The sequence below is a fragment of the Penicillium diatomitis genome (assembly GCF_028827545.1).
Source record: "Penicillium diatomitis strain IBT 30728 chromosome Unknown utg000001l_segment0_segment0, whole genome shotgun sequence".
Taxonomy (NCBI): domain Eukaryota; kingdom Fungi; phylum Ascomycota; class Eurotiomycetes; order Eurotiales; family Aspergillaceae; genus Penicillium; species Penicillium diatomitis.
In genome coordinates, this window is record NW_026623173.1 from 2,383,412 (window position 1) to 2,411,257 (window position 27,846).

Sequence of the window (27,846 nt, forward strand, 5' to 3'; positions counted from 1 at the left end):
TCTACCAGTATCTCATCCACAGCCAAGAGGGAGATTTGAAACATAATAAGGTACAATTGTTTGGATTACAGTCAACTACACCCTTTAACAACAAAAGAGATATCGGCAAAGAATCTAGGCACAGGTGATCATGTCAAAACCAAACGAGAGAAACACGCTTTTCCCTCGATCTAGGGGACTGTATGGTAGGTATACAAGGGAGTTTAAACGGTCAGGCCGAGGTCCTCAGCGTATGGAAGCTGGAAGACATCACCAACGCTGACAAGGGTGGCCTTGCCAGACAGGAAGGACTTGGCGACCTAAAAGCGAAGGAGAAAAGGTTAGTGAGAGCTGCCCAGAAAGAAATGGGAAGGGCGGAGGAACTTTGTGGATAACGTACATCCTTGACCTGCTGCTCCGAGACGTTCTCAATAGCTTGAGCAATCTCGCCAATCTGATAAGCCTTGGCGCCGTGGATCAGACCGGAACCGGTGGCCTCGAGGCCAGTCTCAAGGGTCTGGACAGACTCAAGAGCACGGAACTTGGCCAGAGCGGTGGCCTTCTTGATATCCTCGCTGGAGACCTCACCGGCGGCGGCCTTCTTGAGGGCATCGACAACGTTCTTGCTGGCGGCGCCAACCTGCTCGGCACGACCGGTAAGGGTGACGGTGAAGAGACCGGCATCCGAGTAAGCGAAGTTCTGGGTAGACACGTTCAGGCCACGGAACTCCTGGGTGGCCTGGGACAGGAGAGAGAAACCGGGAGTCCACTTGATGGTGGACTCGCCGCCCAAAAGAGCAGCCAGAACGGTGGCCTCGGGCTTGAAGCCGGAGGAGCCAAAGGCGCTGGAGCCGGGGAAGGCCATCACAACAGCGTTGCCGGCCTTGGAGGCAATGCGCTGCTCACCACCGTAGTACTTGCTGGCGGCGGAGGGCTGGACCTTGAACTGGCTGGAGGAAGAGCCGGTCGGGAGGTCCTTGAAGAACTGGCCAACCCACTTGTTGACATCGGCGGCGTTGGGGCCGACGGAGACAAGGGCAATGTTGGACTTGGAGTAAGCATCCTTGGCGTACTCAGCGATGGCATCGGCCGACATGTACTTCTCGTAGGGAGTGTTGGTAGAGGGAGTGATGGAGGTACCCAGTCCGCGGTGGAAAGCAACACCGTGGGCGGCATCAAGAGCGACGTTCTCGGGCTTGGCGAAAGCAGCCTGCTGCTGGTACTTGAGAAGGTCCTTGACAACCTCGTTCAGCTCATGGTCTGTAATACTTGTGAGTTAGCCGCTAAGGGATTCCGCCGTGATTGATCTTCCCGCCGAGATTAGATTTGCCAATCGTTCCGCCGGAGTCCGCAATACGTAGCCCGCCACGGGGATGATTTCAAAATATCCAGTGTACACTCACCAGCAAATCGGGGTTGGCTGGTAGTCTCAGCCAGAAGCTCTGTAAAGTAGGGAAGCTTGTCCGCGATGAACTTGGTGCGGAGGACGACGTTTTCGCGTGAGTGTGTCGATGTGATCTCACCGCCGAGCAACTCAACCTCACGAGTGATGCGGAGAGCAGAGCGCTTGAGAGTGGTCTATGTCAAGCACTTTCAATCAGCATTGCAATGGCTTAATGACACTCAGCCCGGAACGGACACGGCTCGAATGGGTATGAAAGCTGGTCCCTGGCTTGGATATCACGACGACAAATGACGGCGACGACGAACCTTGAAGGCGAACTTCTCGAGGGCATCGGCGAAGCCGGGGAAGGGCTGATAACGAGAACCAGCCTTGGCGACAAGGGCCAGAGTGCCGGTAGGGCCGGTAACCTCACGGTTGGCGACCTTCACACCAGCAGTCTCGGTGACATCGTACTGGAAGGACGGGTTGGCAGAAGAGGCCATGGCCCGACGGCCTGCGGAGAGCGCGCGAGGCGCATTTCGGCTGAGGGAGGACCGAGACAGCATTGTGCGCCAAGAGCAATTGAAGGAGGAAAGAAGAGGAACAAGAACCCAAATGGGTCTGAGGAGCGAAGGGCAATTGAAAGGGGAGGGAGGGGTGGAAAGCCTTTCGGATGGGAGAGGAGAGGGAAGCAGTCGGGTTACGAAAAGCTTCAAGATGGTCGGGGCGGGCTGATTACTCCACTGCTGATTGGCTGAAGTGACGAGTCGGACGGAACCGGAATATCTTTTCTACATCAGCTTGTATAGAGTTGATGATGAAGTGGGTTTTACTATGATAATTGGGCTTTTGGAAGGAGCGAGCTTGAAAAATCTGGAAGAATTAGAATTTCTAGCAAGATATTGGGTACTATGCGGTGTCCAATTTCGTGTTCAATTCAAAATGTCGATCGGCTCCAAACTGCATCCTCGAATTCCCGAGAGGTTCTTCATATCGCGGGTCAGCTGATACGTATCACGTGACTGATAAGCAAAAAGTTGCGCGACGCCGACTCACTCGAAAGAGCTGTAGAGTCATTTGGGGTTCACCTCATGAATTTGTCGTGGTGATTGAATCTTGCCCTCGTAAGGACTGGAGGCAGCTTGCTTCTCAGCCGGCGCCATGATGATGTCCCAGGTTCGCAGATACCCCGCGCAACCCCTCATATGGTTCACTCTAGACTGACACAGATATTCTTCAGTATGCCGCGGAGCTCTGCGCGCTCCTTATCGAGGATCAATTCGGAGATCTTTTCGCGGTAGGTTGATCGTCGTTTCTCACAGAGAGCGCGCGGATATCACCAGCAATATGACCCAATTTGATGCGCGTACATCGCCGTTCAGTTCTGCCGAGAAAAGAACTTGAATATGCAAAAGAGTTGTCTGAAACTGACTGAGATGTTACCCCTAGCGCATCTTCACCACTCTTCAGCGCTACGAGAGGCTTCCTCTTCCTCGAATCAAGTTCTACTCCCGTCTTACCGATCGTCAGCTCCAACATGGCCTGGCGGCTATGATTCAACATCACCTTGTCTTTCATTTCACATCACTTGAAGACGGCCACACCTACTATGCCGCGAACCCACACGCGGCGTACTATCTCGTGCGCTCTGGCAAGATCCTCCAGTTGGTGGAGAGTAGGTTGGGTGAATATGCGGCTCGGGTGATGGAAACGATCATGTACCTGGGACATGCGCCGATCAAGCACCTTGAAACACTGCCAGAACTACGATATCTCAAGACCGGGACTTCTGGCGGCGCCGATACAACGGTCAAGATGGAGGCAACACCAGCAGACGCTGATCAAGAGCAAGTTCAGGAGGACGGAAATGAGTTTGAACAAGAGCTCGACCAAAAGCCCGTTCCGGAGGAGGAGGAACAGCAAGATGTCGCTTTTGATGCCGAGGTTGCAGAGACGAATGGCGCAAATGGTGATCATGCCGCAGATGTGGGCGACAATCGACCTGCGCCTCTGAACTCCACGCTGAAAGCGCTTGCCTCACACGGCTACATCTTGAGGGTCAAAGATGCGCATTTCCAAAGTCCAGAGGACAACTACATCGAGGCGCACAAGGCCGCGGCCAACCGGTCCGACATCAAAATTCTCAAGGGAAAGCGGTTGACTGAGGAATTGGCCAACAAGACCGATGAAATCATGCGGGAACGCACGGAAGGAGATCTGTCCGAGGCCTGGATGGTCAACGGCCTACCGCGCGGATTGAAGAGGAAGTCTGCAGGTGGACTTGGTGACTCTGAGGCAAGCAATAAGCGGCACACTGGCGAGAACGGCATCAACGGGGATCATGGATATGACGACGACGAGAACGACTGGTCCGAGGACGAGGATGGATTCGACAGTAGTCCAATGGAGGTAAGGAACACTTCTCTGCCGTGTTCTTTTGAGATTGGCAATTTCTTCCTTGTATGATCATACTGAAGGGTTTACCTTGAACAGCCCGGCCTAGTCGTACGAGTCAACTACAACAAGTTCGACGTCGCATTGCGAAATGCGCGCTTCGTTGAGATGGCAGAAGCCAATGCGCCTCCAGTCACAGCAGAAATCTACGAAACCTTCCTCCGCCGCGTGGAATACTCGACGAAAAAATGCCGCGATGTCACCGACATCCCCCGCGAAGGCGAAGAAGGCGAACAGTTCTCCATCCCCATCGAAACATACAAAATCGTGAGCGATCTCGACCCCGACCTAGAACTCTCCAGCTGCATGGGCCCGTCCAAACCACCGACATCATCATCATCATCATCAACGACAACATCCAACACTCTCAACCGTCGCGGAAAACGGCCCCTGGAAAACGGACATGGAAACGGCATCAACGGCGACCACTACGATGACAACGACGACGACAACGACCAATTCAACGACAACGTAGACGGGGCCGACAACGAAGTCAGCCGCGCTTACCAAGTCAACCAACACCTCTCTCTCCTCGAACAAGCTCCCAACAACCTCGTCTCCCAAGTCAACCTCTCCGGCGTGGTCAAATGGCGGATTGGATTCCGCGGACTCGCGCGAAAACTGCGCCATCTCGAGATCGAACGCCTCGTGGAAATGCGCTACGGCGACGTCGCCCTCCGCGTCCTGCGCGTCCTGCACGCCAAGGGCAAACTCGACGAAAAACGTCTTCAGGAAATCAGTCTCCTGCCGTTCAAAGATCTTCGACAAACCCTCTCCAGCATGCAAACAGGCGGGTTTGTCGATCTGCAAGAAGTCCCCAAAGATGCGCAGCGACAACCGTCCAAAACAATCTTCCTGTGGTACTTTGATCCAGATCGCGTCAGCAGTACCCTACTGGAGGACACGTACAAGGCGATGTCACGCACGTTGCAGCGAATCAAATTCGAGCGGGCCCAAAGGCGAGATTTCCTGGAGAAGACGGAACGAAGTGATATCAAGGGCAACGAGGAGCGGTGGTTGAGCGAAGGGGAACTGGAACAATTGCGGCGGTGGAGAGCGACGGAAGCATTGTTGTTGGGGGTGGTTGCTCGTTTAGATGATATGGTTGCTGTGTTTAGGGATTTCTAAGGCAAAAGCCAAAAAGCCAAAAAGCCCCCAAAAAAACCCCCACAGAACAGTCCATAGCCACGGGCGTGAACATGAACATGGACATGGACATGGACGTGGACATGAAGTTTCTAGCGTCCGTTGTACATTGAGGTCCTCTTCCGTTTGCATTTCCGAATACTTTCGCTTCCGAAATCACATTTGATTCGATGTGTATGTTCACCAAGAACCACGGATACATCCTCTAGTGACACACCCTCCTATAAATCCAAGCATCCATCACTCTTGACTCAAGAACCACAAGCACCTCAACTTCAAAGTATCCCGAGAATCCCCCGAGCACGCACCCGTAGACCGGAGCATCACGAACCTCACATAATCCAAAGTCTCTACGACTCCCCCTCCATCCCAACCGCGAATACAATCACACTACAGCAATAACCAACCCACCACAATAAACACAAAACGAAAACATATCCACCATGTACTGGCAGTATGCGGCATGCGCCATGCACGACAGACCTTTCAAAATGACTGCGTAGCTTGAACGGGAGTCGATTGGAAGGATTGCGGATCCCGCTCTATTCGAACCACTCGGACTGAAAGTGAAAGGATGGGTTATTGTTTTCGCCGAGGACATGGGGGATTATCTTCGTTGGTCGTGCATCGTATTGTTGGAGGCGTGCGCGTCGTGTTTTTATGGTACATTTGTCTCTGTGTATAATCTGCATTTACAACAGTTTTTGCCTTCAGGAAGTTGGACCCTTGCACTTGGCGTCTATTTTGTTTTGAGTCAGTCGGTGTATTATTCTGAAATTGAGCCCTACTCTGATAGACGATATGGCAATCAGACATAGGGGAGAAAGAAAACAACAGGTGACAGGAGTCGAGACATTGCGTGGATCAACACTGGAATCATCAGATAGCCACCAAATACATTTCTCTGAAGAATGCAAAATAAGAGGGCTCAAAGTCCAAGCAGCAAGGAGGAAAAAAAGGGCAAAACTGGGCCCTGCGCAAGCGAAACTTCAACGCTATCATATAGCCACAATGGAGAAAATTCATAAAATATCGGGAAGGGTCCTTTTGAAAAGAAGAAATGAAAGACCGGCTTCTCCCAAAGACCGATAATAATAAAAGTTTTAGAATGAGCTCAAGTGTAGACATGCTTGTGCGACTGCGTGACAAATAACGTGATGGGAGAATGGCTGAATCAACATGCAAGGGGATAGAACAAGCGGAAAGAAGAAGGTCAAAAGCGAAGGCATCACAATAAGTTTTTCCTCATTCAATAACCATGTAGAAGACTGCGTCTCGTCAAAAGCGTTGCGATTGAGGTCTGTCGAATGTAATGCGGCAGCCAAAGAAAAAGATTGCGCGATAGCGGAGATGGCCTCCCCTCGTGCGATCACTCCATGACTCTGCGCAGGAAAGGAAGAACGATTGGCTAATTTTGATTAATTTTGATATACAATGTCACTTGGCGATCATGACTAGCTCGTATCGGCCGACGAGTCCGAGCCGACCCCATTGACGGTTGTCGTTGTCGTGGCCGTTGTTGTTGTTGTTTTTGTTGTTGTCTCTGCCGCTGGAGCTTCCGCGCTAGCCTTGTCCACCACGGGGATTGCGGGCGAGGAGCTTCTGGGTGTATCATCCTGGTTGCCCCCGTTCAGTTTGGATTCCGCAGCTATCAATTTCGACGACGTCTCTTCCAGTGTCTTCTTCAGGGCTTTGATATAGTCGATCGCCATCTCCACCGCACTGGCTTTACTGATAACCTGATTGGCCGGCTTGTCCTTGTCCTTCTCACCGGGCTTGACTCCCGACATGGCGGCCTCCTTGGCCTGGCGCATCTGGATAAACTCCGGAGGAATCAATGATTCAATCTCCTTTAGAGCGTTGTTGATGCGATTGCGACGACCTTGTTCGGCGAGCTTGTGGTTCGTACGCTTGGAACTGAGATTCTCCGCAAGAGTCTCGGGATAAGAGACGCCCGATGGAAGAGTGCCGTCTAGAATGTGCTGGTAATTGGACTTGGACGCCAGATATAGAGCGTCTTGCGGTAGACCTGTCCAAAAAAAGACGAATTTCGTTAGCAATCACTTTTTTTTTTCGGAACCGTGGGGCACTCAAGATTGAACGGCTCCTATTTCGATGGCAGAAAAACTTACTATCACTCCCGCGCATCAACGGTTGGATGCTAGGGCTGATTTTTGGACGTAAAAGAGGACTGGCATGTGTCGAACTGACACTGGGACGCTTGCGACTAGATATAGATGCTCGGGAAGGATCCGACCTCTTGGGCAGGGGACCACTGGGTGAGGGCATCGCCAAAGTGCGCGGACTGGGCGCGACCGAGACGGGCTTACGGTCTGCGGAAGGATTTGACCGTGGTTCAATGGATGGGGTGCCGTGAGCAGATATGCTCGGACTGGCCGCGGTACGCACAGCGGTATCGATGCGACCAACCTTGGGTCGAGGCTGCGCCGCCTCGGGAAGAGATATATCTTCCATGATCTCGTCGGGGATCTCCAATTGAGCCTGGCCCATGAGTTGATCTGATGATTCTTGCGCATGTTGAGATCGCTGGAGGCGCATCAGCGTGGCGGGCGTAGCGGCTGCACCGGGCAGTTGTTTTTGCTGTTCTTGTTGCGGTTTTTGCTGCTGCGCCTGAGACGGAAGTTGGGGTTGGAGCTGAGGGAGGATGGCAGGTGATTTGCGGGATGGAGGTACGGCGGGAGGCGGCATCAAGGAATCGGGGAGAGGTTCGGGAGAAACCGAATCCTGGCCCGATCCTTCATTGCTGCTTTCTTGCAGTGAGCGCACATCATGATTGGGAAGTTTGCCCATCTCCGAGGCCATGTGGCCATATAAATCCTCGGAGCCGGCGGCAAACGGCTTCCCGCGCATGCGCTGCGTCTGCGTGGTCTGGGCTCGGATGTGAGGCGATTGGCGAGATTTACTGGCGCGTCCCGCCAAGCGAGACGATGCCGCCGAGGGTCGTCGCCGGGTCTTGCGGAGGATGCTGGGGGAGGAAGGCGCAGAGATGCCGGAGAGTGGGTTGACCTCGGCCGTGGTGGGCACAAAGCCCACATCGGAGACTTGTCGCGCATGGAACGGGAAGCTGCTCGTCGAGCTATGCGAGTGCTGTGCCTCCAAGGCGGGAGAGGTGAGAGGAGTGAAATATTCGCCGGGGATAGTGTATTCAGGCAGGCGGAATTGGCTCTCTAGAGGGGTCATGGCGGGAGAGACCAGCGGAGTATACAGGGCCTGGGAATTGATCGAGACTATTAGTGGGAAACCCCCCAAAAAATGAGGGTGGTGATCACGGCCCTGTTTGTTTGGGGAAAAAGAAGAGCGCATGAAGGGTGGAGATACGCGTCCTGAGGGGGGCACCCACTACCTCCCCCGACTCCATCGCGGGTCGAAGGTGGTGGGTTGGCGCTGGGAGGAAAAAAGTTGTGCGGATGATTCCATACCTGTTCTTCATTGATGCGCGAGTAGCGATCATACATATCGCTATGTTCATCCACTCGTTGCGGGTATCGAGTGGCATTGCCATGCATCTCGATACTATTGGGCGTGGGAGGAATCATCTGAGGATTCTGGTGCATATACTGCTGATTGGGAAGATTTGATTGTGGCTGCTGGTGCTGTTGTTGTGAGGGTTGGTGGGACATCATCTGTGATTGATGATGATGAGAGGAAGTATCTTGGGCACAGAACCCGGGGGTCATGGCGGGTGTTGAATATGGCAGCGGACCGGGCTGCTGTGGGACAGACTGTTGCTGCTGCGGCTGTTGCTGCATGGCGGACTGCATGGATGGGTGACCGCTGAAATCCATTGTGAGACCTTCCATTGGCGAGGTGAATTGAGGATGCGACCGCGGATCGGAGATCATGGTCTGGTCGGCGGTCGTGGTTGTGGGCATGATGGAATGTTGCTGCTGGGATGGTCCGTGCCCATCGAGATCGGTAAATTGCATGTTGAACTCGAGAAAGTTGGAGAATTCATCTTCGCCGGGGGCCGTGATGAGCTGATTGTCGTGGATCTGTTCCGGCCACGTCATGGCGGGCTGGTGATTCATGGTGGGAGGGGAGGGAGAGAGGTGTAGAGAAGAAAGAGAGGACAGAGAGGGGGTTGGAGAGAGAGAGGGAGAGAGAGAGGGTGTGTGAGTGAGTGAGAGAGCGCGAGAGGAAGAGAAGAGAGGTCCAGATGGCCGAGTCGAGCGATTGCGAGAATCCGACAGGACCGACACTACTGGGCCGAGTTGGGGGGGGGGGGGGTGTTTCTTGGGTGGTCGGCTGCGCAGGTGGAAGTCCGTCCGGTGGGGACGAAGATGGCCACCCGAGTCAATTGCGAGATAGCGACAGAAGGGTTCTTTCCCGAACGGTGACCGACTTGGGATGGCGGGGGATTGCAACGACCGAGATGGTGCGGGAAGGGTCGATAGATGATCGGTGGGATCGAGAATGAGAGAAAGAGGAAAGAGGAAAGAACGAGAGGGAGGGGGAGAGATTGAGGAAGCGAGGAAGCGAGGCAGAGAGGCAGAGAGAGGAGCAGAAGACTGGATCACTAGAGGGTCAGAAGGGAGATTTGGTATCACGGGTAATCCTCCTGCTCTGCGACGGTTGGTAAACTTCAGTGGTTCGCAAAGTTGACCGTGTGGAGTGGGGGGAGAACGATGCTTCTTTTTTTTTTTTGTGTTTTTTTCCTGTTTCCGACTCTTTGGGTCCGACGGCTGAGAAGGGAGAACATGAATTATGAGCAGAAGTGGTAAATTGGTACTAGACTACTAGGAGACTATCAGCAAGTCAGGTACTAAAAGTAGTCGTATGTGAGAATGGGACTACTACCATGATACCATCATACTATGCAATTTGTATTGTGTAAATGAGCACCATTCTGGACGTATCCCCGTCACTGGGTTGGACACAATGGACACTACCAGAGGAATACTATCCCCAAATCAGCGCAAGTACCTTTTCCAATCTCGAACTCTGCGCAAATCGGGGTTCAGAACTGGCCACGGCCACGGCCACTTTTTTTTGTTTTTTGGCGGTTCCGTCGCCTGAGGAAGCGGCTGACTACGAAAGTACATAAGAGTACTTCCTCCCGAATGATCCCTCGAGGGGAATCCCGAGCCGCAACGGTCTGTCGTGACTTGATATGTTGAGAATGAAATAGGTGATTAGGTGCGCTTGATAGATTGGTTCACGGGATCAGTTCGGACTGGTGGAACTCCTCACTAGAGGGTGAGTACTCTAGTAAACTACTACCAGTAATGAGTACTCAGTGAGTACTACTCACTGAGTCACTACTAATAAGTCAGTAGTAGTAGTAATAGTAGTATTACTAGTACTAGTACTACTCCTACTCTACTACTCACCCTCGGCCGTGGAATGAGAAACTTGGGGAAAAAAAAGCAAAAGAGTAGAAAGTCGGAAAAAAGGACGATTCCATCATTCAATTGGATCGGCGATCAAAAGGTCCCTCTTTTTCTTTTTGATCTCCTCTGACGGCGACCTTACCAGGCTTTTGCTACTTTAGGTTTGGTCCTCTTTTTTTTTGTTTTTGGTTTTTCCCCTCTCTTTTCCGCAGACGAGGTTTTTTTGGTTGGCTGGCGCGGCTAAGTGAGTTATCTGACGATGGGGAGACAAGAGCGGACGGGAATCTTCCCAGTTGCGACGGAGAGACGCCGGGCGATATAGCCTTGGAAGGGAATACGAGAATAGAGGGATACATGGGAATAAGAGAATACGGCAAGCGGGCGGGAAGTTCTGTAGGTGGATGTACTTTGAAATATAAGCGGTACTCGGTGGGCGCAATAAATACATAGTAGACTAGAGAGAAACTCGAGAGAGAAAGATAGTAAACGGATATCCAGGAACGATGGACTCTCAGACTAGTATAGACTGTAGACTGCAGAGAATAGAAATCAAACCGAGACCAACCTTCCTTACCTTGTAGTCTGTTCCAGAAGGACAAATCCTATGAAGCGTGGATAAGAGACAACAGCGAGTCAATTGAAGAATCGGTCACGAGCAAGACTCCAGAAGAATGCCCGAGACTGGCGAGGCTCAGCGGGACGCTACGACCACTTTGGGGATGGCTCGATGGGGAAAGAGGGAAAGAGGGAAAGAGGGAGGCACGGGAAAAGAAGAAAAGTCGGAAATGGCTTAGCGCGACCTGGTCCTATCGATAAGAGGGCGTATTTTTTCCCCTCTCACCTGTAGAATCTAGAAAATACACCCTGTAGTCTATATAGTCTATACTCTTGGGATATACTGATTCAAGTGTGTGTGACTAGGACTGTAGTGTAGTACTTCCATCACTCCAAGAGAACATAATCATCAGACCATCCATCATTCTCGCCTAGGAGAATATCAATCATCCATCAGGCGCATGGCTTCTCCATCTCTGATCCTCTTGCTCCTTGGGAGATGGTCCCTCAGGTGGGACGCGGTACTACGTGGACTCCTGCCTGTTGTTCCGCGTCCAAATGGAAGTGGATCTGGCCGCGGAAAACTGCCGGGCGACGACCATCTTGGACCTCCGGTCTCGTTAGTGGAAGAACCACTTTGAGGAAGGGAAATGGGCGAGCAATCAGCAACATGCGAACTACAGTAGTACAAGAGCACGGACAAACAACCGGTGCGGTAGTGAATGTTGACTATGGTCAGTGCAAGGTGTATGACTACCGAGTTACCAACCTTTCACGATACCCCATCCATGTCAAAAGTACAGTGACACAGCAAAAGTTTTAACACCCTCTCGGGACCCACTACCAGACCGCCTGAATCTGCCACATACCGCCTACCTAAAACACGTAGTAGATAACAACGCGAGTCAACGCGCGCTGCTACCTTATAGCTAATTACTCGCCACACACCGATATCCACGCATCCATCTTTAGCAGATATTCTTTTTATTAGCAGATACTACTAGCAATTAGGATAGGCCGCAATCCAGAGCTTACACCAGCGCTCCGCGAGCGTATTTACGAGCTATCTGCTATCGGATAGGGATATAAACGCATTCATAAGCGCTACCCTTAGATCTCTCTCTCAACTGTGCGATATACTATCAAAAAGGAGCCTGAGCGACGAATAGGTATATCTAAGCCTCGCTCTGGGTGCCCGAAGAAGCTCACGGAGGAGGATAAGACTCGAATCCTTAACCTTATTACCGAAACACCACGCGTTACCTACGAGGATCTACTCTCTGAGGTATCTTATAAGGTTAAAAAGAACTTAATTCGACGTCTTCTAAACGCTAAAAATATACGTAAGTAGCGCTGCTCCTGGCGGCCCTATCTTAATAAGGAACGCGCCGCTAAAAGGCTGCAGTAGGCGTTACGATATCGATCGTTTACACCGGTAGATTAGGCCCGTATTTACTGGTCTGATAAATATACTATTAAGCGTGGGATTAGTATACGCCGTGAATGGACGTTTATACGTCCTCGAGATTAACCGAAGATACGTAAGTGCCAGGGACTACCCTATCGCGGTAACTAGGTTAAGCAGATGTTTTAGGCTACTTTCTCGGCCTCGCGCCGCACGGGTTTAATACCTTTATTCGGCGATCCTACCTCTAAGCGTGGTAGTATTAACCGCTTCGTTATTAAAGAATTATATCGCCGAGTCCTACCTATCCTATTACTAACTAAGGATAGTATATTTATACATGATAACGCGCTAACACACACTATATACGTTGTACGTGACGTATTAGCCGAGATAGAGATTGAAGTGATGATTTGGCCGCCTCATTCGCTAGATCTCAATCCAATTGAGAACCTCTGGGCGCTTCTTAAAGCTGAGATCTACAAGATTCGACCTGATCTTATGGATATAAAGAATAACGAGACTACTAAGCGGATCTTAGTAGAAACCGCGCAGATTGCGTAGCAAAACATTGATATACGGCACCTAGAGCACCTATCAGAGACTATACCTAATAGGGTAGAGGCTATTATTGAATCGGAAGGTTGGTATACGCCCTACTAGGTAGTAGTGGTGGTGTGTGGTGTATTTACTTGATATGTAGTCAATTTCTTAATCTCATGGCGTTCTCGGCGAGGTTTTGGACCGGCAGAATATTATATAATCTAGGTGGTGTGGGGCCAGGGGTGTTAAAACTTTTGCTGTGTCACTGTAAGTCGACAAGACCCAGCCATCCTCCCCTAAAGCTTCTAGCGTGTCCCATGAAGAACTGGCCAAGGTCAAAACAAGCGACCAGAAGGCTGCAAGACAGACTCTAAATGCATCCAATGCAAGAGTTTAATTAAGAGTCGGGTCAACGCGAGACTCATAATGAGGCGTTCTCTAGAAACTTCTTTTGACTAGTTCTTCTTCCACTACGGGGCGGGGTCACGGGTGCTTCGTGTCTATGGCATCGCGTCGAATGCATAACTAAATAATTCCTTCGCTTCGACTTCGCTGCATGATGTCCTTCCACTTCCACGAGAGTGGTTGTCTTTGCCTCGAACCGATGCACTAGTGGTGTCTTGCCAGACTTTGGAAGAGTAGTGTGACTGTGGACACTGGAGTGTGGTCTCCCTACATCCAGATTGCCTGCAGGTTAATGTCGCTGAAAACTAGTGTCCGGCTTCGGGGCTGACTCGATGGACTCCTGGAGGACCTCGGAAACTCCGAGAGACTGAATCAGGTCCAGCTCTCTGGCTGTCCAGCACCTCGAGAAGCGGACAGAATCAATTCCAGTACTCTAGCAGTCTAGTAACCACAGAAGTGGATAGACTCAACTCCAGTACTCTACCTGTCTAGCAACCACACCAGCGGAGTGAATCACCACTTGCACGGCTAAAAAAACACAAAAAGATCAGAAAGGCACTTCACTTTATCCGAACCCACGAGGTGACCATCCCCCTCTTGCACTGTTCTGGTTCTAGCCTCCGCGGTTCTAGTCTCGTCTCTCGAGTCGACTCGTCTAGTGCCTGCATGAATCAGTCCAGACTCCAGTCACACAGTGGAGCCCGGTCGAGCCGACACGAAAGCAGTCGAGCACAAAAACACTGGAAAAGCCACTAGTCCGTAATCACAGTATCTCTTACACATCGAGTCACTAATTCGATGGGGGACATGCTCGTGTTTGACAGGGAACTGAGTCCATTGACCGACTGGACCGTACGATGATAAATGTCCAGCATTTTTAGTATTCGTGAGGAAGTATGGATTCTTGTTTCAGCCCCGTGTAGGTCTTTCTTTTTTCTTTTTTCTCTTCCGAGGAATGATCAATATTAACATTATGAACATGACACTTAATTATGGAATGATCCATATTAAGATTCCACTTAATGATGGTGTGCGCACTGGACATTCCTTATTCCATACAAGTCCCACTCCCGTCACCGTAGTCCATGGTCCATATAACTGATCTACTCTACTGATCTACTCTACTGATCTGCTCTATACTCCGTCGAGTCCGTACAGGGTAAGATAAACCCGCGACAATGACCACCACCGTCGTCATGCCCAATAAAGGCAAAGTCTATCCTTCGCCCTGCAGAGCCTGCAGGGCCCTTCTTACCCAGATTTCCCGCGCTCGGAGCCTCCAACCTTTTTTTTTTCCCACCCGATTTCTGCAGGAGATCCTCCCTGTCACTTTTAAATGGCAACTTGGTGGGGTTTTGTTATGGGAATGATCCCGTCGGATATTCTTGTTTGGACATCTAATGATTGTAAATCGGTAATGGTCGCCGAGGTTTTAATGTCATTGATTCAAGGTGGGACGTAGTTTTCGTTACTCGGAGATTTTCAATATTCAGAATCCAGAGAGTAAGTACTCCTGGGCCTTGCAGCAGAAGTATTCGGGAATTACTAAGTAGTCGTGACTTGATTTGTGTACGATCTCGGATCGACATCTCCTGTACCTAGTTACCTACTACCTATCCCTAACTACTGCCAGACTTACCAGCCTACCAAGTACAGTTACCACATACCGAAGGGATAACTTGTAGTACCAACTTACCAAGTGTAAAAAGGCCGGAACGACTGGCCTCCAAACTCTGTCCGTTCCGCACTCGGCTCGGATCTGGAACCAAGAGGGGTTCCCGGGCCGGTAGTTGGCCATCGTCACTCACTTCCTTTTCCGCTTCCTGTGGGTGGTGGTTTGTTTCTTCCTAATTGAGGACGAATGGTAGAGTTTATTTGAGTTGTCTGGTGTCAGCGAAACTCGGGAACAAGTTTGGCCTTTTTGGAGTGGATCATTAGAAGGTCAAGTGGCTGGTCTGCATAGGATTGGAGAACAGATAGCCGGTACCAGGGTTTTCTAGAAGGCTTAGTTTGGAAAGACTATGGTGATCGTGTCGCGTGGGCTTTTCCTTGTAATTGTGCTCTGCTCGCCTAATATAGGACTAGGTCGTTGTAGGCAGTTAGGCACGAAGGTAGTGGTACTGGTAGTGAGGAACTCATGTATTCCGAACGAAATCCGGGTCTGCGTCGAAGTGCATAGTCACTATAAGTGTATACTATACACTAGTTATACAGTATGACTATACACTTTTTGAGTATACACTCTATGTTGCACCCGGTGTTAATCGTAAAGTTTACAATGCATATTTCACTCCACGAAGTGAAAACGTCCACGTAGTACGCACAAAATTCTCTTATTGATTACTCCTACACGAGTCCCTGATAGTTCCTGGATACCCCCATCTTCCAACCATTCGCATGCTCCCGCCTCTTCCTCGACATCCAGCAACGAACTTTTTGAATCTCCAACCTGCCACCAACCTGCCATACCCCATTCTGGAATTTCTGGCGCTAAAGGCGGGCCCCTGGCCGATGCGATGCACTGCGATGCGCCCATGCCATGCCCCCGTGCGCTGAAACGAGGGCACGGGACCCATGACGCCCCCGATGCCATGCAGTGCGGCGCATGCGGCAGGCCTCTGCATTATGCATGCGCCTTGCGCTAGGGTCTACACTCTGCTACTCCTCCTCGGGGAGTAGCTTGCACTGTTGCAACAAGGGTGCAGGGCGGTCTTGTTCTATGACTGGGAGAGGGAGTTTCGGGGAATAGAGGGGGAGATGGAAGGGTTCAGTCCTTTTGGTTAGTGGCGTCTGTTCGGATTTGGATGAATGGACTATCTATGCGGTACTAGTAGTAGGACTAGGTACTTTGGTAGTGAGTGGTACAAGGAAGTCCCTTAGGAAGGTAAGGTTTGTTTGTTGTTTAGAGGTAGTGATTCTGGTATACAAAACTTGACTCCCATGGCACTACTGCGACCACTGACCACTGGCCCTCCAAGTCAGATTTTCGTACACAGTCTGGAGAAACGGTTTCAGGAGGTGGTAAAGTACGAAGGGAACGCGCAATCATGCAAATTGCAACGAACATCTGCCAGTGTACAACCACCTAGTAAATGAGCGCACGGGTACAGCATCCGACAAGTGAGTCGACAGGACACGACACGACTAGCCCGGGCAGAGCCAGAATTGTACTTTACTCAACTATGAGCTCTAGTCAGGCGAGCCGAGGAGAACAACAACCCCGGTCTCTGCTTGTCCAAAGTCCTACGTAAGTCATTTGTGGCTGGGGGCTGGCTGCAATCTACAGGGCACCGTAGTACTGTATAAAGTGAGTATTCAGCATTCAGCATACTACTGCATCAGTATATACTCATAGTGCACACTGCATACTCATAGTGGCTTACGATGGAACACCTTTCATAGCCCGGCCATTCGCAGAACAATAATATTGACTAGCTTGACTTCTGCACGATGTACCCACCGGCCAGTAATCACTGCAACCAAAAACGCCAATTACTATCATTCCAGGGTCTCACTCTTTACGACCAACCTCGTTTACACTTTACACTTACAGCACTATCTGCCCCCGACTGATGCTCGGAGAAAATCTTGATCTGCCTACCGTCCCACTTGCCTTTCCATTTTCTTCTTGCCCGGTACTTTGATGACGACATCTGCAGGGACTTTACGGATGGGACGATGGAGCCGATCTACGAGCTCTCGTTCTTCCTGTGGTTTCGCGGGTTTCCACAACGTTCTTCAAAAGTGTGCCGGGGGTCCAAGCCCTCCCAACCCGGCCGTGAAAGTTGAGAATTGACCTTCTCAAGGCGTCGACCGGATGGAGTCTTGAGGTCTGACAGGAGTCCCAGAGCCAGATCTCCTCCACTGGAGTGGATCACTGGATACCCCCCCCCCCCCCCCCCCCGATGATTGACAGGCTGGGGTCGACGCGGTCCATGTACTGTAAATTGACTTTGTTGATCCCATGGAAGGCTGTTAGTCTTGAGCAAATTTCTGGGCAGGATTCCTTCTGTGGGTCAGCAATTGCGATAAGGCCCCAGTCGATCACAATACGAAATATGGATTCACTCGCGTGATTCTCGCGTCCGCGACTGCGGTACCTTTCTTGCGCGATCGCGACCGGAAGCTCTACTCACCTACTGTCAGTGACTAAGTGTAGTGTATGCGGTGGAAATGAGAAAAGAAAAGGCCCTCGGTCGGTGCAGAAGCACGGCCCACTTGGGACTTGCAAGAAGAAAAAGGACCGACGTCCATACCTTTTCACACTAGGAGTAGGCTCTAAAGGGCATAACTCCAAAGACAAAAGGCCAGTCAAGTCTGGCAGGTGACGATTAGTAATCTCTGCCTTAGGCATCAAAACGCTGGGCAAGATTTGGGGGCCTGAAACATCGGGCAAACAAACACGACAGATCATACACCGCCTTCCCTTTGAACCGCACTCTCCAGTCTCCGCAGTCCACATCGGCAGCTCTGAGTTGGAGTGGTGCATCGCGTCGATTTGTGTGTGGAGAATCAGCTCGTCAATCTTGTTCCAGGCCCTGCGCCTGTTCATATTACTCCGAGTCTCTGACTACCCTGTTGAAACGGTCATCACTTTCTCTCCATCATCAACAATGCATCTCCGTCTATCCTCCCTCCTGGGCCTCGGGCTCAGCCTCAGCTACCTCGCAACCGCCTCCCTGCTCACCATCACCATCCCTCCCTCGACAAACCTGCCCAACCCCCATTCCCTCCCCGCATCCACCCACGCCACTCTCACCACGCTACCTGCCCCCGGCGCCGGTGATCGCGACCCGCCTCATATTCTAACCGCCTCGCTCACTCGCGGCGCCACCCTCGTCTTCCGCGATCTCCCCGCCGGTCATCCCGAGACATATCTGTTGGACATCCGCGCCGGCGAGTATGTCTTTGCGCCGTATCGGGTCGATGTCGCCGCGGATGGCTCGGTGACAGGGATCTGGGAGACCTTCCGCGGGAATCCGTGGGAGAATCGCGGAGCGCAAAAGTATGTGGTGGATGTGGTTGCCGGCGAGGAGAGGCGGCCCGAGACCGCCGGGGAGGATGTCTTGGTTGAGGCGAAGTTGTTGGGGAAGAAGGCCTTTTATGAGGAGCGTGCTTCATGTGAGTTTCTATCTATGGGATTGGCAATGCGTCTTTTTTTTTTGCCGCTTTTTTTTGGGATACGCGGGGTCAATGATCGGGGTGGTCAAATCAAGCATGCCCGAGTAGAAGTGTGTGCTATTCCATGTGACCAGGCAGATTACTAACTTTGATGGCCTTCTAGTCTCCCCGTTAAGCCTTCTCAAGAACCCAATGATTCTCATGGCCGTCGTCGCTCTCGTTCTCACTTTCGGCATGCCCAAGTTGATGGAAAACAGTACGTTCATACAAACAACCACACAGAGCCACTCCATCCACAGAGCGAATCCTCATATTCGTCTCCCCCTTTCTTGCAAATCATCCTTCCTATTGACTGACAAAATCCCACCAGTGGACCCCGAGATGCGCGCTGAATTCGAACAACAATCTCGCTCTTCCCCGCTCACCGGCGCCACCAACAATGCCATCGCAGGCGGTGGCTTCGATCTCGCCGGCTGGATGGCGGGGACCGCCCCGAGTCCCATGGCCGTTGCCCAGGCCCGTGAAGCCCAGGAACGCGAGAGTGCGTCGGGTCGAGAGGCGGCGGCGGCGGGGAACGTAAAAAAACGTGGTTGATCAGATCGAGTATGCGACGACATTAGATGGAGATGGCGGGTGGGATTTGACTTCGTGGACGTAATCATTGCGCTCGTCTCGGATTTTACCCTGTCATGATGGTTCAAATGCATATATCATGTGATTCCGTTGAAATAGACTGCGCCTTGCGATACGGATTATATACATTCTATCAGGTGTGCCATTCTGGCTTCCTTCTGAAAGATAGAAACACATCAAGCTACAAAAGGTAGCAGGGTGTTGGTTCGAAGTAGGCACTCTTTTTTATCCAAACCCAAGTTTATATGCTTTCATTAGGGAAAAGGAAGATCGAAAAGGATGCAATATCAGATAAGCATGGGCAGTGCCTTGCTCATGCATTCCGCCAACTCATCAATCAGATGTAGCTAAGAGACTGAATAGTGCCAAAAACGAAGCAAAAAAGAAAAGAAAAGAAAAAAACAAAGGCCCAAGCGATCTTCATGAGTCCAAAAAACAAGGCAAGAATCTCGATTCAAAGAAGAAAGTTTCCCGCCCTAATCCCGTCAAGCTAAGAGATAGCATTAAAAAGTCATAAAACGTAAAACATGACAAGTGGTGAGCATGTAGGACAACGCTTTCATGCTTCGAAGATCATCATTCCCTGGGGGGAAAAAAATCGCAAGACAGTGGGAAAGAAGAAACATCAGCTCAGCAATCAAAAATCACCGCCGCCGAAATCATCTCCACCGCCATAGTCACCCCCATAGTCATCACCATAACCACCACCGCCATAATCATTGTGGTCTTCCATCGCATCCGCAATCAACATACCACCCAACAATCCACCACCCACACCCAGCGCCGCCGCACCCGCAGTACCCATACCTCCTCCGCCAGTTCGGCGAGCCGGCTGTTGCGCGTACATCCCACCCGGCGGCGGTCCATAACCACCACCGTAGCCCATCTGCGGCGGGTACCCTGCATACCCGGGCTGCTGTGGCGGAAATCCTCCGCCGTAGTAGCCACCCTGAGGCTGTCCTTGTGGCGGATACGCAGCGTACTGCTGAGGCTGCTGTGAGGGATACTGCTGGCCGTACTGTGGACGCGATGATGAGCTAGACCCGCTGGCCTTGCCCATCAGTTTGCTCAGGAACCCGCCCTTGCTGCGCTTCTGCTCAGGCATGGGACTTTGCGAGGGACCCGGTCCACTGGCGCCGGCACTGGCGCCGTACCCGGGTGGTGCTTGAGAGGCATCGCCGCCGTAGTAGTCTGATGCGGCGCCGCGATCGCCGGTTGCGCTGCGCGCCCGAGAATCTTCTTCGGCCTGGAGCTTGGCGGCCAATCGGGCGTCGTCATCAATGTTGTTTGTGGTGGACTGGTTGATTGTGTTATAGGGATTGTTGGAGGCCATTGTTTTCTTGTCGTCGCCGGGGAGGCCTGCCGACTGGGGACGGTATTGATAGTCGGCATTGGGTGGGGGGCCAGATGGGGCTGCGGATGGTGCGGATGGTACTTCGGGGCGTTCCCATTGCGACTTGCCAGTTGCTGTGTTGATGTAGAACCTGTTGAGCAAGAGGGGAGGAGAATGAAAGGTTAGAGTCGCGGTGTGTTTGGAATATCGAGACACGCGCAGGGGAAAGCGTGAACGTACCAGGTCTGATAGCGCTCATCATATTGAGCCTTCCATCCCTCTGGCACAGAGGGCGGGGGAGGCCCAGGAGGCGGAGCGTGAGAAGACATGGGCGTAGATCGATGTGAGTGACGAAAGAGGGTAGATCAGAGTGTTTATTCACAGCGTTGCTCACTGAATGCAAGGACAGGTGAAAGTGCAACGAGCAAGTTGATCGCGAGAGGAGAGAGACCACGGCAAGTGAGGTCACTAGAGTGTGGAGATTATATACGGGAGCCAAGGAGGGCCCATCGAGAGGGATGGTATCATCGGCGGGGCGCAGGACCGCATGGAGCAGTACGCGGCTCTTCGGCCAAGGCGACAAGCAAACGAAAGTAGCCTTCCATCGAGGGCCAAGACTTATGTAATACGAGGCTGAGCGGCCGAGCGGCCAAGTGGCCAATCAGCGGAGATCATTCGCTCAAGTCTCTGGAACCAGCGTGAGGCTGGGTCAGCCAGTACGTGTGGCAGTGCTGATTTGTCATCCACCAAAAATGGATGAAAAGCTTCACCAGACCAGTCGATGACCTCCCAGTTCATGCGGACTCGATGATTTTGAAACGCGTCAGATTCTGGGTCAATCATAAAAAAAAACCAATTACATGCAATCATATAATGCAATGATTACACATTGCATTCGACAAAGAGTGCATGCGGGAATAGACGCAAGCCAATCAAAGGCACGATCACGAGGATCCATGCATGCAAGCTCAATCTTTGTTCTAGAAGCCTTCCTAATATATCCGTGATACTTCCGAGCACAATAACCTTATGCATCAATGTCTTTATCTACACAAGGCCGACCACACAATGCATACAGGGGGCGTTTTTACATGACTAGGGTGTACTTGGTCAACCACCGATGCATGTATGGACTCCGCGCTCCCAGTTTAAGTTTCGACATATATACTGTACAGCGCCGGATATTGCCCCGAATTGACCACACATGGCAAACAGTCATCTTCGAAACCTTGACTCGACCGAATTGTCAGAATAGAATAGCATCGTTCTAGATGAGGTCATGATTCCTGACTCCGAGGGCTATACTACGCTCTTGATGGACAGGTGACAATTTATAACAATGAACAACCTTATGTACCGACCTCCTAGTATCAATAGTATAAACGATCAGATTGGGATACCTCCATAGAACCGCACGGATTACTCATATCACATTGAACACTGCGGTACGCAGTCAACACTCATACATAGAATTGCACGCTAGAACGAGTCAATCATAAAAGAACCATATAGAAATGTGACAATTCTTCTCTTGCCAGGTCTCCCCTTCACAGCTCATCGGGGCTTAAGTTGGCGTCAACGTGCCCGCTTTCCGGCCACCAGTAGTCTTCAAAGTCTTCCTCTGAATCCTCATCGAGGACCTTGATCACCGGGGAGAGTGAGACTACACGAGACCCTGGATGTTCCACAGGTGCCTCGGGCAAGTCCACACTCGACTCTGCGAGAGTGACTCCAGGAGTTTCATCCACCGGCATCGGCACAGGAGCAGATTCAGCGACGGGGTTCGAAACTGGCGCCGCGGCCGGATCGACATTCGCGGCTGTTACTTCCGCATCCGAGCCAGAGTCCATAGTCAAATCAATGACGGAGTCTTCAATCCGAGTAATCACGTGGATGCTGCGGCGATAGAGCTTCTTTCTCTTTTTCTTTTTGCTCTTTCGCCGGCTGGGACTGAGGGATTTGTGTCGTTGGGAGTCCTTTTCGATACCACCGTATGCTGTGAGATAATCACGCTTACGCTTCCGGGGACTCGTGTCACGACCAACTCGTGCCAGGCCAAGAGAACTATTGCGGGCGTGACGGGCGCGAGCAAGATTGAATTGACACTGAAGATCTCGACGGGATCCAGCATCGAGTTCGGGCCGATCGTATATTGGAGGCCCATCAAATTGGCGAGCTTGGAATTTCCCCAACAAGGGTGTCCGCTTGATCTTGTCCGCCGGCGTCATCGGGGGAAGACCACGCGCCCATGCAGCATAGGGCCCTTTGTAGCAAGGCCCCTGAACAGGGCCGTAGACGGGATGCATAATAAGCTGTCTCGAGTCCAGAAGTTCATTTGCAACAGGGATCCCCGGCTCCTCGGTCGAAGCTGGGTCCGGAGCTGGCTTGAACGCAAAACTCGATTGGTCCTCGTCCGTGTTCTCGCAGGTCAAGACATGAATACCGCCTCCAAAGTCACCCAGGAGAAGTTGCGACTTGTCGGCGGAGAAAGCCCCACAAGTAATTCCGTCGTTGAGATGGGCTGTGTTGGCGACGAGGGCATCCTCGGTCGATCGACGAATGTCCCATTGCTTGAGGTAGCCATCTGTAGCACCGGTGTAGAACTGATCCATCGTGGTGCCCCAAAGCGCTACACGCACGCCGAAATCAACCAACTCCCTAGCGTACAGCGGGTTGAGAGCCATGACCGATGGCCCATGCTGGAGCTTATGGATCGGTTTTTGATTGAAACGAGTATCCCACACGTAGGTGCTCCCCTCCGTACAGCTCGCGGTAACATAGGTAGAGTCCATGGGACAGAAGGTAACCTCGTTGATATCTGCGGCAGCGCAGGCGCATTTACCAGTCACCACGGCCCGATCTCCCGATTCGATATCGTATAGCTGAACGACCGATTTCGATCGCAGGGGAAGGTTCATGGCTTGGCTGTAGGTACTGCCAATCGCAAATCGAGGCTGCGTTTGGTGCCATTTGAGGTCGAAGATGTTCTGCGAATCAAAACCGCGGATTCGGCACACCTCGACAGAGGACTCATGGACCTTCCACAATCCCAGATGACCGTGATTGACAACCTGAAATCTCTTCTTCTCATCCATCTCATTATCGGGGATCTGTTCTGCCATGCCTCCGACAAGATATTGCTTGGATCCCGGAGCCTCTCCCCAACCAAGCACCGTTGGTCCGAGAACAATATTTGCTTTTTGACGAGGGTCTCGCTTAATCTGCAGCGATTGTGAGCCAGACTGGTGATCGTTGAGGTTCCACAAGTGAAATTGATGGGTAGTTCCGGTGGCTACAAGATGCGGCATTTTACTCGACACGCCCATAACCAAGACCCCGGAATCGTGTTGGAGTGTCCGAGTACAATTAGGTACTCTTGTGGCGCTCAGATCCTGCGCATCCCAGATCTTCACAGTCTGATCATAACTAGCCGTATAGAAGGTTTGATCCACCCACTGGACTGTAGATACGGTCGGGAAAAGCCGCTCATCCGCCATGGCAGCATTCACCCTGCGAGGGACATTGTGATTTGGAAGCTCATATAAAGTGTTCTTCGGGATGTCCCCATAGACCAAGTTATTGGCGCGGTTGTACTGGTCGGACAATGCAGTAGACCCGGCAGCAAATCTTGTGCCGTCGGGCGAGAATGTCACTGACGCCACATCATTCGAGGTTCCCTTCCAGGACTTCCAAGGCTTCAGGTTGGAGCTCGCGGTGGCACGAAGCAGGTCTTGATTCGGCCGTGAACCGTGCAGTTCTCGAGCCCATAGGAGCTTCATGAGGTTACCTTCCCGCGGGGGCCCACTTGGAGACTGCTGTCCATCAGATAAATCTTGCAGGTACCCGCGTGATTGAGGTGTCTGACGGGGATGCAACGATGCACGAGGCGGGTGAGAAGGACGAGGGGGCGACGACTGACGAGGTTGCGAAGACCTCTGCCGGGGTAAAGCGGCCGATGGGATTGGTAGATCAAAGACAGGGTTGGCCGCCTCCCCCTCAGACCGGTAGGGAAAGTGAGGGTTGTCTTCGAAGTCTGCAGCAAGTGCTTTTCGAGATAACTTTTTGAGGTTGTAGATGACGGGTTCGCCCCTGGCGCGAGATGACCGACGTCGACTCGGCGACGCAGAATGCATTGAGGGGGCTATTAGGCTTGGCTCGGGAGACTTGGAAGACTGGGACGAGCCAGACGATGGCCTGTAGTCAGGAGAAGACATGGATGATTGTGAACCCATCTGCGACCCCTGTTTTTTATGTGAAGTGGCTCGTACAGGTGAGTTGTGCCGGGTGCCAGGGGTTAGACGATGTGCTTCGTCACTAGTCTGGCTCCGATTCGCATTTGTTAGGGCAACGCTTCTTCTCAAATCGGCTGGCCGAACCGTTGCCGGTGCCACTGGCCTGCTAGGCTGCGCTTGAGATATCGGAAGAGTGCTCTGTGGTGCGACTGGAGAGCCCTCAGCGGTGATTCCTGCAAGTACATCGTTTCGAGCTGACGGCTCTTCTTTGACCGGAGTAGTGTCCTTTGTTATCGGGTCACGCGTTACGATATATGCCGGAACGACTGTTTGCGTCGGGGAGGGCCGTTGAACACTAGAATGAGGGAGCGCAGATGAGATGGAAGGAATGCCATTTCCCAAGGCAATATTAATCGGCTTCGGTTTGCTGAAGGTGGGCGTCACCAGAGGCACTTCTGCCATCATCGACTGCGAGGGCACCCATTCTTGCGCCTTGTGCCCGAATTTGTCACTGTTCTCAGAGAGGCCGTGCTCCGCTTGGTCTGAATTCGGCACCCGCGGTGGCACGGGCGAGCCATGTGTATATTGCTGGCGGAGCCGCTCCGTGAGAGCTTCCAAGGCATGTGCGTTCGAGAAATCCAAGGTAAATGCCGGTAGGCCACATCGGGGAGTCCCACGAGTGAAGTAGAGAGAGTGATGGGACATTTTGCATTCTCCGTATTGTCGTATTAAAGCAATTCAACAGGTATCTGCACCAGTGGCCGGGGCCTGTTTCCTTCCCCAAGTTCCGTCACCAAGACAGCATGCCCTTTGACCGAAATCGGGAAATTTCAGTCTTCCATCTGATGAGCTGATATTGCCGCGAATACAAGACTCCACCTGTGAAGGGCGTCGACAACGTTGTGCGATTTTCGAGTGCAGACCCGCGGGACGGCAAAGTAACAAGCGTAGCGTTCGAGCTCCCTGCAAGTTGTCTTAGGTAGACTCAATTCAGTTGTAAATGTCTCTCATTCGCATGACCACTCGAAAGGCGTAATTATTGTCAGGGTGAGCGTTCGATAAATCTGGACTGTCTAAGGCAAACGATGCTGATGTCTCCTGGAGGAACTCGAGAGGCGAGAGAATGCAGTCTAGCCGTGTATATTATCGACTCAGGCCCGTACAAGCGACCTCATAAGCGCCGGAGGAATCATTGGATGAGGGGAGGTAGTCAATTATTGGGAACGACAATAATCACGCACAGCTCAACGAGAAAAAGTGACTGCGAACAAAGAACTCGGCGGAGAACAATCGCGAAAACGCGCTACGCGGAGGCGCAGGCGGGCGGTGAATATGATAAAGCGTGAAAGTGGAGTCGTCCCCGTGCCTGCCAGGTACGGTATGGATTTGATCGATGCAGTAAACCAGCGAGGTCATATGTATGACTGACTATATACTTATATGGTTGACATAGGCACGTGCTGATCGGTTTGTCAAATTCGCAACTATTGCAGATGGAAAGGGAAGCATGGCTAAGCTCTTACTATAGAAAAAAAAGCATTGAAACTCGTTCGTCACTATTCCCAATTCACTCAGAAAACAAAAAGCTTTGTATATGTACATGATGATAGATAAAGAGAACTCGCTATACTCTGTCAGTCGAGTCATTAGAAAGCGGACGCATCGGTATAGCTTCTCAATCTTGGTAGAAAGTCTCACTTATACATGACAGAATGTATAAGAGACGCTCAGGAGAGGTCAAAACTCCCTCTCATTGCCCAGTTTAGTGGAGGGCAATAGGCAACGTGCCTTGAAACCAAGATATTGTTTCCATGTGGGAGTGGAGGTCACCGCTGTGAAAGCAGATTGATCTACTTGCGGATAGAGCGGCCCTTTCGCACGGAGATCATGGCATCATACAGCACATCCTTGAAGGCAAAAAGGAAAGCGGCAGTGATCGCACTCTGGGTAACCTTGGGACCGATACCTAATATTGAAAGTAGAATTAGGACTCTTGATCTTTGCTGACCTCCATCCTAGAGCCGGGAAAGAAGGAGACTTACCCTTGTAGAGACCGGTATATCCTTCCTCGCGAATGATTTTCTTCAAGCTGCCGTTGAGGCTCTCCTTAGGACCATCCTTGCTGGCCACGTGCATGCGGCTCTTGACGGTGATATAAGGGTAGGTGATGCTAGTGGCAAGAATCTTGCCCAAAGCACCCAGGTAGAATGCGTCCTTGGGCGTCATCCGACGCCGACGCTCGACCAGGTTCTTCAGCTGCTCGAAAATAGTATACTGCAGGATGGGGTTGATCACCAGGATCAAAGCCGGCAGCACACCGGCGAACAGAGCCTTGGGACCCTCATCCTTCAGGAGAGCCATCAGGGTGTTAAAAGTCGTAGCTTTGGGCTTCTTAGCTCCGCCAGGGAGGCTCTGCTCCTCGGCCTCGGACTTGCGAGCAGTCATGCGAGTGTTGATCACCCAGATCGGGTTGGTCAACATCACGGTGGCGCTGCCTGCGATCGCACCCGCGATCATGGATTCGACCGTCGTGAGCTTCTTGGAGGCGCGACCGGCCTTGATGGCAGCCTTCTCGAAGGCTGCGCGGGTCCATTCATACCAGTAGTAGTATACAAAGTTTGTGACACTGATTCCGAACAGGGCGGATTCCAGCCCAGAGTACAGACCGGAAATTCCCTCACGTTCGATAATGCGTCGGACAGCGTCAAGAGTTGTCGAGTGTGCGCGCTTAGATTCGACTTGTGCTCTCGTGGACAGGGTGATGAGAGGGTATCTGCCGAGTGGAGACCATTAGCAACAACGCGCGAGAGACACGAGGCCGTTGGGAGTACAGAACGTGGGGTAATTATTGGATTTCGTACGTCAAGACCATGGAGAGAATACCACCTCCAGCACCTGCGAGCGCGTGAGCAATGTTGTCACTCTGCTGCACTGCAGCCGAGGGTGCAGGCTTTGCTGGTTGCTGAGCTTGAGACATAATTGTGGTGGAGCTCGATTGGGAAATTGATGTGTACGGGAACCCGGGGTAATGTGCGGGTAAGTTGTATTGTCGGATCGGTAGACGGACAGGTGCTAGCCCAGTGTCGTATACCAAGAGACACGCAAGAAGATTGTGAGAGTCGAACTTGACGGATGGAAAAGGGCAAGAGTCAACGTAAACTGAAAAGGAGCGGATCAGTCTCAAGAAGAGAGGGTGGTTCCAGAAAAGGGCGCGATAATGTTTCGGCTTGGGCAAGTAAAGGAAGAGAGGGAGAGAGTTCAGTTCATGACGTTTTGCCGAATCAGCTGTGCCTCGGCTCCTCCAT

The 27,846-nt window shown here is 51.8% G+C and overlaps 7 protein-coding genes across 7 annotated transcripts; 2 read left to right on the top strand and 5 right to left on the bottom strand.

The window, feature by feature from the left end:
* Positions 1 to 203: 203 nt before the first annotated feature.
* Positions 204 to 1,929, bottom strand: N7539_000702 (ubiquinol--cytochrome-c reductase subunit 2; the record flags this gene model as incomplete). The annotated part of the gene is made up of 4 exons (XM_056930306.1): positions 204 to 299; positions 380 to 1,239; positions 1,383 to 1,557; positions 1,690 to 1,929. 4 exons carry the CDS (start codon positions 1,927 to 1,929, stop codon positions 204 to 206), a joined length of 1,371 nt encoding a protein of 456 aa, XP_056794599.1.
* Positions 1,930 to 2,524: 595 nt separating this feature from the next.
* On the top strand, positions 2,525 to 4,945 carry N7539_000703 (uncharacterized protein; the record flags this gene model as incomplete). Its single annotated transcript, XM_056930307.1, has 4 exons — positions 2,525 to 2,539; positions 2,604 to 2,660; positions 2,813 to 3,772; positions 3,857 to 4,945. The coding sequence occupies 4 exons, from the start codon at positions 2,525 to 2,527 to the stop codon at positions 4,943 to 4,945; spliced, it is 2,121 nt and encodes a 706-aa protein (XP_056794600.1).
* A 1,472-nt stretch (positions 4,946 to 6,417) lies between these two features.
* On the bottom strand, positions 6,418 to 9,012 carry N7539_000704 (phosphate-sensing transcription factor PHO4; the record flags this gene model as incomplete). Its single annotated transcript, XM_056930308.1, has 3 exons — positions 6,418 to 6,992; positions 7,096 to 8,194; positions 8,404 to 9,012. 3 exons carry the CDS (start codon positions 9,010 to 9,012, stop codon positions 6,418 to 6,420), a joined length of 2,283 nt encoding a protein of 760 aa, XP_056794601.1.
* An 8,823-nt stretch (positions 9,013 to 17,835) lies between these two features.
* On the top strand, positions 17,836 to 18,937 carry N7539_000705 (uncharacterized protein; the record flags this gene model as incomplete). Its single annotated transcript, XM_056930309.1, has 3 exons — positions 17,836 to 18,343; positions 18,507 to 18,599; positions 18,714 to 18,937. The coding sequence occupies 3 exons, from the start codon at positions 17,836 to 17,838 to the stop codon at positions 18,935 to 18,937; spliced, it is 825 nt and encodes a 274-aa protein (XP_056794602.1).
* A 676-nt stretch (positions 18,938 to 19,613) lies between these two features.
* On the bottom strand, positions 19,614 to 20,638 carry N7539_000706 (WW domain-containing protein; the record flags this gene model as incomplete). The annotated part of the gene is made up of 2 exons (XM_056930310.1): positions 19,614 to 20,460; positions 20,550 to 20,638. 2 exons carry the CDS (start codon positions 20,636 to 20,638, stop codon positions 19,614 to 19,616), a joined length of 936 nt encoding a protein of 311 aa, XP_056794603.1.
* A 1,218-nt stretch (positions 20,639 to 21,856) lies between these two features.
* N7539_000707 (WD repeat protein) lies at positions 21,857 to 25,246 on the bottom strand (the record flags this gene model as incomplete). Its single annotated transcript, XM_056930311.1, has 1 exon — positions 21,857 to 25,246. One exon carries the CDS (start codon positions 25,244 to 25,246, stop codon positions 21,857 to 21,859), a length of 3,390 nt encoding a protein of 1,129 aa, XP_056794604.1.
* A 1,145-nt stretch (positions 25,247 to 26,391) lies between these two features.
* Positions 26,392 to 27,518, bottom strand: pmp47 (putative peroxisomal membrane protein Pmp47; the record flags this gene model as incomplete). The annotated part of the gene is made up of 3 exons (XM_056930312.1): positions 26,392 to 26,507; positions 26,584 to 27,314; positions 27,403 to 27,518. The coding sequence occupies 3 exons, from the start codon at positions 27,516 to 27,518 to the stop codon at positions 26,392 to 26,394; spliced, it is 963 nt and encodes a 320-aa protein (XP_056794605.1).
* Between the last annotated feature and the right edge of the window lie 328 nt (positions 27,519 to 27,846).